General features: G+C 41.2%; 1 protein-coding gene across 1 annotated transcript; it reads left to right on the forward strand.

Moving 5' to 3' along the window:
• Positions 1–1,313: 1,313 nt before the first annotated feature.
• On the forward strand, positions 1,314–8,202 carry LOC138337984 (uncharacterized). Its single transcript, XM_069288432.1, has 10 exons — positions 1,314–1,458; positions 1,524–1,671; positions 1,784–1,856; positions 1,975–2,211; positions 2,322–3,175; positions 3,931–4,111; positions 4,241–4,615; positions 4,952–5,721; positions 5,836–5,950; positions 7,558–8,202. Exons 1-10 carry the CDS (start codon positions 1,314–1,316, stop codon positions 8,200–8,202), a joined length of 3,543 nt encoding a protein of 1,180 aa, XP_069144533.1.
• Positions 8,203–8,920: the final 718 nt, after the last annotated feature.

The raw sequence follows: 8,920 nt of genomic DNA on the forward strand, positions 1-8,920 counted from the left end.
AAAACTTTTGTCTAAATTATTAATACTTATCACAACCTCAGCAGTTATTAGTGGCACTAACATTAAACAAATTTGTCTTAGAACCACCTACACCTGAAACTAACCCTACACAATTTAATCAAAATTAAGTACATAGTATAATATAAGAGAATATTTTATACATAATTGAATTGAGTCTCCATAAACGCAACTAAATCATCTAAAAATAACCAATGCCGAAATACCCTTAAAAACTAAAAGTCACCATACAAAAACTCTAAAAATATCTAACTGAGATACACCCGTAAATCTAAACATAACTAAAGTCAACAGTCCATGTTCAAACAAATGGATAAGAAAATGTACATAAATGCGTGGAAGCTGATGTATCGTGGTTTTACGGTACTTTCAATGCTTCTTTCTTAAGTTTAGTGTGTGGCTAAGGCCACTTTGAAGTAGATTTAATGTATTTTCTCTCTGTTTTGATGTACCATGGTTTCATAGTACTTCCAATGCTTTTTCCTTAAGTTTAGTGTGTGTCTAAGGACTTTTAGTATTTGTTTTAATGTAGTTTTCTCTTTGTTTGCAGGAAATCTGTCCAGAAGGAGAACGTGGCAAAATTGTGCTGAAAATTGCAAAAGTGACGACCTATAGAGCCATCGACGGTCCGTCGTGACCTCGACGGTCCATAGGTGGCCACTGTCGTACGAAGAAAAATGCTGCTAAAGGAAGTTGGGGAATTCTAACCAAGTGTGGGGATAGAGAGGCTCTCGACGGACCGTCATAGCCACGATGGACTGTCCTACACATCCATCAATGTAAACAGAAGATAGCCCCAGTACCCATCTCCAAAAGATTCTAAGTATGGAAGAACATAATACATCGACGGACCGTCGTGCACGCAATGGATCGTCATCCATGTCCGTCGATGGTAACATAAAGTTGGTGAAGAGAGAAGCAAAAAAAAAGGAGTTAAGTATGGAACAACGGAGGGCCTCAAAGGTCCGTCGTGACCTCGATGGTCCGTCGCTCCAGTTGTCAACTCAGACACGTTTTTGGGCAGATTTTCCTTAAATAGATTATTCTCTTTTGTTATGACTCTATTATGATAAATACTTTTAAAAACCTTGTTTTTGGGGTTAGAATCTTGGATACTTGCTATTTTTATTGTTCTAAGTGTTGAATTTTGGTATTTTATGAAAATCACTTTATTTTACGAAATCTTTTAGTGCAAGTTTTTGATTAATTCCAGTAATCTTCTGGATTTTCTTCAATCTCATCAAAGTAATTTCATCATTTTTTATATAATTAATATGAATTGTATGATTATTAACATGGGGAGTGTTCTTATGCTGAGATTGCTGAGAAGTTGGAGAAAATCTCTCAAAATAATAAAGCTTGGAGCACTAGGAAGTCAGATATTGGGAGAAACACATTTTGCAGTGCAATCCGCACACAATCCAGCCACAGAAGAGATTCGTGAGGAAATGTCTCAAATGAGAAATGAGCTTGGTTGGTGTTGAAACATTTCATTGGGGTTGCAGAAAAGGTAAATGCGCTGAACAACTTGTCTAAACCACCACCGCCAACTGATGAGTATTACTATGAAGAGTACCCTTATGATGTAAATGATCAGACGAGGGGTTTCCGACCAAACGCCCAAGGCTCTGATCGAGAAAAATTAGCGGCAAGGTCAAGGAAACCAAGGTCTAAACTATGGTAATTACCACCGAGAGGGTCATTATGTCCGAGATGGGAATTACAACCGCGACAACAACTTTAACTGGGGTAACTATGGTAACAGAAACAATAGCTATGGGCCTTATGTTCCACCTCAAAATCATAAAGTTGCTCCTAGGGATGGTGGAGGTAGTATGGTGCGAGTTGAGGATATGTTCCAGAAAATGATGAGGAGGTTTGATGCTAGTGATGATCACACTAAAGAGTAGTGATTTAGCAAGTATTGGGCAAAAAGTTGATGCACATGCAATCTAGATCAAGCATCTTGAGTTGCAAATGTCCCAATTGTCTTTGACTGTGAATCCACGCCAATCGGGCACTCTTCCTAGCAATACTGTCCAAAATCCTAAAAATGATGGACATTGTATGTCCATCGGTAAGCAAACCATTGACCCACCGATTCCGTCCGGTGTACAAAATATGATGAGAGGCGATGATGAGTTAGTGGAGGTTAGTGGTGAGTTAGAAGACAAAACAGGGAAAGAAGTTGAGGTACCCCAAAAGGTGACCCCATGCCTAGACCACTACCTCCATTTCCACAGATGTAAGTGAAAAAGACAGAGGATGGTAAATACCAGTGTTTTATTACTATGTTGAAATAGCTTTCCATTAATGTCCCTTTGATCGAATCTCTTGAACAAATGCCCGATTATGCCAAGTTCATGAAGGATATGGTAACTAAGAAAAGATCGGTCGGTTTTAAAGATGATGATAGAATGCAACATTGTAGTGCTATTGCTATGAGGTCTCTAGTGCAAAAGAAAGAAGATCCGGGTGCATTCGCTATTCCATGTACAATGGGGTTATTAAACTTTGTAAAAGCATTATGTGACCTTAGGGAAAGCATAAATCTCATGCCTCTGTCTATTTATAACAAGTTGGGTTTGGGTGACCCAAAGCCCACTGCGATGCGGCTACTGATGGCTGATCGAACGATAAAGAGGACTATTGGCATACTCCATGATTTGTTAGTAAAGGTGGAGTCATTCATCTTTTCAGCCAATAGTGTGATTCTGGAATGTGAGGTTGATTTTGAGGTGCCTATTATCCTTGGAAGGCCATTCTTTGCTACGGGTAGAGCCTTGGTTGATATGGAGAAAGGGCAAATGAAATTTCGATTAAACAATGAAGAAGTGAATTTCAACGTTTGTAGGTCCATGAGGCAAAGTGGTGAGATCCAATCAGTATCTGCCATATCTTACAAAGTTGAAAAGTCATCTAAGGTACAAATAGAAAAACGTCTGTGTGTAGAAGCACTAGCGGCAGTGATCCCAAATTTTGATAGTGATTGTATTGAAGAGTATGAGTCATTGGTCGCAACACTTGATCGAGGTGATGTTCGATTTAAACCAAAGAAGTTAGAGTTAGATATGATGCATCGCGAGTCTCCACCCACGAAACCATCTATAGAGGAGGCTCCAAAAGTAGAACTTAAGGCTCTACCACCTCATATGAGGTATGTATTCTTGGAAAAGGTGACACTTTGTTGGTAATTATTGCATCAGATTTAAATGTGCATCAACTTGAGTGTTTTGTGGAGGTGTTAAGAAGGTTCATAAGAGCTATTGGATGGACTATTGCGGATATTATTTGGATTCCTCCTGGAATTTTTTCACATAAAATCCAACTCATGCCCGATCATAAGCTAAGTATTGAGCACTGGATACGTTTAAATCTACCTATGCAAGAGGTTGTAAAGGAGGAAATCATTAAGTGGTTGGATGCTGTATTGATATATCCAACCGCCGATAGTAGTTGGGTATGCCCTGTTCAGTGTGTACTAAGAAAGGGGGAATGACTATGGTCCCCAATGAGAAAAATGATCTTGTTTTGATGAGTTCGGTGACTGGATGAAGGGTATGTATGGATTACCAGAAATAAAATGCATGGACCGAGAAAGACCATTTTCCTATGCCCTTCATGGATCAGATGTTAGATATACTTGCAAGAAAGGGGTGGTACTATTTTCTTGATGTCTATTTGGGTTATAATCAGATTTATATTGCACCGTATGATCAAGAGAAAACCACCTTTACTTGTACTTATGGGACCTTTGTGTTTAAGAGAATGCCGTTTGGGTTATGTAATGCACCAGCCACATTTCAGAGATGTATGATGCCAATATACTCCGATATGGTGGAGGAAACTATTGAGGTGTTTATAGATGATTTTTTTAGTGGTTGGTGACTCCTTTGAGCGGTGTTTGAATAGCTTGTTTGAGGTTCTTAAGCGGTGTGAAGATTGCAACCTTGTGCTAAATTGGAAAAAATGTCACTTCATGGTGAAAGAAGGTATTGGATTAGGTCATGGCATTTCACAAAAGGGTATAGAGGTTGATCGAGCTAAAGTTGAGGTGATAGAGCGACTTCCTCCACCAATCTCTGTAAAAGATGTGAGATGTTTTCTTGGGTATGCAGGATTTTACCGGAGGTTCATCAAGGATTTTTCAAAGATTGCACATCCTTTGTGCAATTTGCTTTAAAAAGAGTGTAAGTTTCATTTTGATGAATCTTGTCTTAAGGTATTTGGTCAGTTGAAGGAGAAGTTGGTGTCTTCACCTATCTTCATTTCTCCGGATTGGAGCAAGCCCTTTGAGGTGATGTGCGATGCGAGTGGGGTTGCTCTTGGTGTGGTATTGGGAAAAAGAAGGGACAAAATTCTTCATACAATTTACTATGCTAGTAAAGCCCTTAATGAAGCCCAAAAGAACTACACCATGACTGAACAAGAGCTCCCTGCAGTAGTTTTTGCTATTGAGAAATTTTGCTTCTATTTGCTTGGCACTAGAGTTATGGTGCATACTGATCATTCTGCTTTGAGATATTTGATATCAATGAAGGATGCAACACCGAGGTTGATTCATTGGGTATTACTACTGCAAGAATTTGACTTTGAGGTAAAAGATAGAAAATGGACCAAAAATCAAGTTGCTGATCACTTGTCCCGATTAGAAGATGAAGCAATGAGAGAGTTGGGTTAAAAGGCTGAGATTGATGATACTTTCCCTGATGAGCATGTATTGGCTGCCTCCCAAGACTTGATCCCATGGTTCACAGATTTTACGAATTATCTGGCTAGTGATATCGTTCCACCGGACTTGTCCTTTCATCAAAGGAAAAAGTTCATGCATGATGTGCAAAAATTCTTTTGGAATGAGCCATACTTATATAAGAGTTGTGTTGATGGGCTTATTCAGCGTTTTGTGCCGGAAGTTGAGATGTTGAGTGTTTAGGAGGCATTCCATTCTTCGCCTGTAGGTGGGCATCATAATGGTATTCGAACTACTCAAAAGATCTTGCAATGTGGCTACTATTGGCCAACCATCCACAAAGATGCTCATGAGTTTGCCGAGGCATGTGATAGATGCGAAAGAGACGATGGCATTTCGCGAAAGCAAGAGCTCCCTATAAACCCCATTTTGGTGATTGGGTTGTTTGATGTGTGGGGCATTGACTTTATGGGCACTTTTGTGAGTTCTCATGGGATGAAGTACTTTCTTGTGGCAGTCAATTATGTGTCTAAATGGGTGGATGCTATTGCACTCACGAATAATGAAGGGAAGAGTGTCACCGCGTTCATGACAAAGAACATATTTTCCAGATTTGAGACCCCAAGGGCTATTATTAGTGATGGGGGATCTCACTTTTGCAACAAGCTGTTTAAGGGATTATTGAAAAAATATGGGGTTCGCCATAATGTGACACTCCATACCATCCTTAAACTAATGGGCAAGTTGAGGTGTCAAATAGGGAGATTAAAATCGGTGAATTCTAGTAGAATGGATTGGTCAAAGAGGCTTGATAATGCTTTTTGGGCCTACTGGACAGCATACAAGACTCCCATAGGTATGTCCCCATACCAACTTGTGTATGGGATGACTTGTCAATTACCGGTTAAAAAAGAGCATAAAGGGATGTGGGCAATGAAGAAGTTGAAAATGGATTGGAATGTGACTACGGTACAGAGGTTAAACGGGTTGAATGATCTTGATGAATTTCGCTTGTAGGCATATGAAAGTTCAGCCCTCTACAAAGAAAAGATGAAAAATTACCATGACCAAAAGATTGAGAAGCGCAATTTTTTGGTCGGGTATTTGGTGCTTTTGTTAAATTCTAGGTTGTGTATGTTTCCGGGCAAACTCAAGTCCAAATGGACTGGTCCCTATTTGATCACCCAACTATTCCCTCATGGTGCGGTTGAGTTGGAGAACAAGGAGGGTGTGAGGTTCAAGGTTAACGGGCAGCGAATCAAAATATATCTAGGGATTGCTAAAATGATGAACAAACTGATCGAGGCATACAATCTTAATGAAGTCTTAGTAATCAAGAGCCCTCCGCCGTGCCGCGACGTTAAATCGAGCGCTGATTGGGAGGCAACCCAATATGTATTCTCTAGCAAACTATAGGTTTTTTATGATTCTCTAGGTATATTTGCATTATTAGTGTTGGATAGAGCATAGACTAGGGCCCGTGTCCAAAAAGAGTCCAGAAAATATAAAAAATTCTATCTTAATGGGTGCTCAATATGCAGGTATCAAATCACCAGAAATCTGCAAAAAAATTGGTCTGCTGTACCCATCGATGGACCGTTGGTGGGATCCATCATGCCTAAGTATGTCTTTCAAATTTTCCAAGTTAGGACACCCTCGGCTGACCCCTAGTGAAGGACCGTCAACACTGTTATGGTGTGTCGACGGGGAATCAACGTGTCTTTACTGACAGACCTGACCCGACTCGTCTGATTGAATATTAAAAGTTTTAAACTTTTAAAATTCCGACATCTTCACATAACCCCTCATATCCGTTTCTCTCCTAATTTCCTACCATTTCTCCCAACTTCATCACCATTAACTCCCATTCCCTCTTCATCTTCTAATTTCCCACATTCTCTCCAAATTCCCACAGTCCCTTTCTCACCCCAATTCACCAAGTTTCTTCAGTCCATTGCCGGTCGGTGTTCGTGGTTGGTTTAGTGCTGTTCAAATCCTAGAGTTCATACTTTTATTCCTCTACTACAGTTGTCAGGTGTTGTTCTGATCGCTCAGATTATCTTTTATTAATATTTCTCATTACTATGATGTCTAACAGTTTGGGTACTTAATTTTGGACCATGTTGCATGCTAAAACTTCCACACAAATGTCCTAAGTCCCTTAGAATAGTGAAATTGAAATGGATGGGGGTGTGTTGTTAAAAAAAGTAGAGTGTGTTTGCATGATTGTGTTCCTGACCTAAGGTTTGATAGGCTGTCAAAAATGCATGTTAGAACTAGGAAAATTCATGCCCTATGAATGATGGGATGCTAGGTAATTGTTTTATAAACTTAAGCTTCTAAGAATACTTCAAATGAATATGATAGGGTATCAAAGTTTTGTTGCAAAACTCTGTTCCCCGAAGGTTAGTACAAGGCCCCGTCGGTCTCTCGACAGACCATCATTGAGGTCTGTCAACCCTACCTTCCCTAGTTTACTCTAAGTATCCATCGACGGACCACTTTGACGCATCATCGTTTCTTCAACGGCCCGTCCTGCATAACCATCGACACTGTCAGAACCTTTGTTTCTGACTTTTTTAAATTTATTCTAAGTGTCTCTAAATAGAACCTTATGACGGACCATCGTCCCTTCGACGGTCCGTCCTGCACAATCGGCGACACTATCAGAACCTTTTTTTTTCATATTTTTAAAAATAATTCTAAGTGTTCATCGACGGACTCCCATGACGAACCATCTTGCCTACGACGAACCGTCGATGGGTCTGTCCTGCACTCGGTACTTCTGCACTGTCATTTCATTTCTATGCTTTGCTGCTTCCTCTATTACTAACTACTTCTGTATGCAGGTACAAATGGCACCTAAACATGATCGTGTCTACTCACGAGGGCATTCCAAGTCAATCGCCTCATCGAACGGGCTTATCATAGGCTCAGATGATGAGCATGACCCAGAGTACGTACCACCAGGCACCTGCACTACTACCTCTGCTGCCCGCTCTACTAGAGCCATGCCCACGAGGGTGGAGCCTAGCATAGTCACCGCCTCTCAGTCTGGAGAGGAGGGCATACTGACCGGCACATCTTCTGGGTATCCTGCACAGCCCGAGGAGCATCTGGCTCTGAGGATGCTTCCGGTTCTGAGGAAGTGTCCGGTTCTGAGGAGGTCTTCGTGTCTTAGGAGGTTTCTGCTCCTACCACTACATCCCTGTCTTCCTTGTTTGATGAAGTTGATAGTGCTGACTCTACTCTTGCCCCCAGACTGGCTCCCCGCCCCGATTGATGATCAGCCTAACCAGTGGTGTGTTGAGGGGAAATATCAGGTATACACCAATGCCAAGTTGCCAAACGAAAAGGGGGTCATGACCTTGATCGTGACACTAGAATGGTGGGTCCTTACGGGGAGTCTCCCCACCATGACGGCTATTCATGAATTAATAACCAGGCATCGGCTGGAGTGGACGGCTCGGTATGTAGGCCGCTTCAGTGAGTAGATGGTCTGACAGTTCTACCTCTCTTATGTGGCGACTCTCTGATCTCATCTAGACAGGCGGGCAGTCCTCTCTAAACATGCTCCTTTGGATTACGTCCGAGTCCGCGGCAAATGGGTTGACATTTTCTTTCCGGCCATCCTCAAGTATCTCTATGGCGCAAATGTTGATGCCACCCGAACACTTCTTACCGCCGTGTTCAACTATCGATGAAATTCGATTAAAGATGGCCGTTTCTAGCCTGAGCCAGAGTTCAGAAAGATCATCAAGCCATTTATTGCACAATACCTTTCCATCGATGGTGAGGCTGCCGATTGTGTGCTGGAGCCCAAGAGAAGTATCAAGAAGGCTAACCAAATTTTTGGTAAAATCGGTGAATGCTAGTAGAATGGATTGGTCAAGGAGGCTTGATGATGCTCTTTGGGCCTACCAAACAGCATACAAGACTCCTATAGGTATGTCCCCATACCAACTTGTGTATGGGAAGGCTTATCACTTATCGGTTGAATTAGAGCATAAGGGCATGTGGGCAATGAATAAGTTGAAAATGGATTGGAATGAGACTACGGAACAGAGGTTAAATGGGTTGAATGATCTTGATGAATTTTACTTGTAGACATATGAAAGTTCAGCCCTCTACAAAGAAAAGATGAAAAAGTACCATGAACAAAAGATTGAGAAGTGCAATTTTTTGGTCGGGTATTTGGTACTTTTGTTCAAT

Source organism: Solanum lycopersicum, chromosome 8, assembly GCF_036512215.1.
Source record: "Solanum lycopersicum chromosome 8, SLM_r2.1".
In the NCBI taxonomy this organism is placed as follows: domain Eukaryota; kingdom Viridiplantae; phylum Streptophyta; class Magnoliopsida; order Solanales; family Solanaceae; genus Solanum; species Solanum lycopersicum.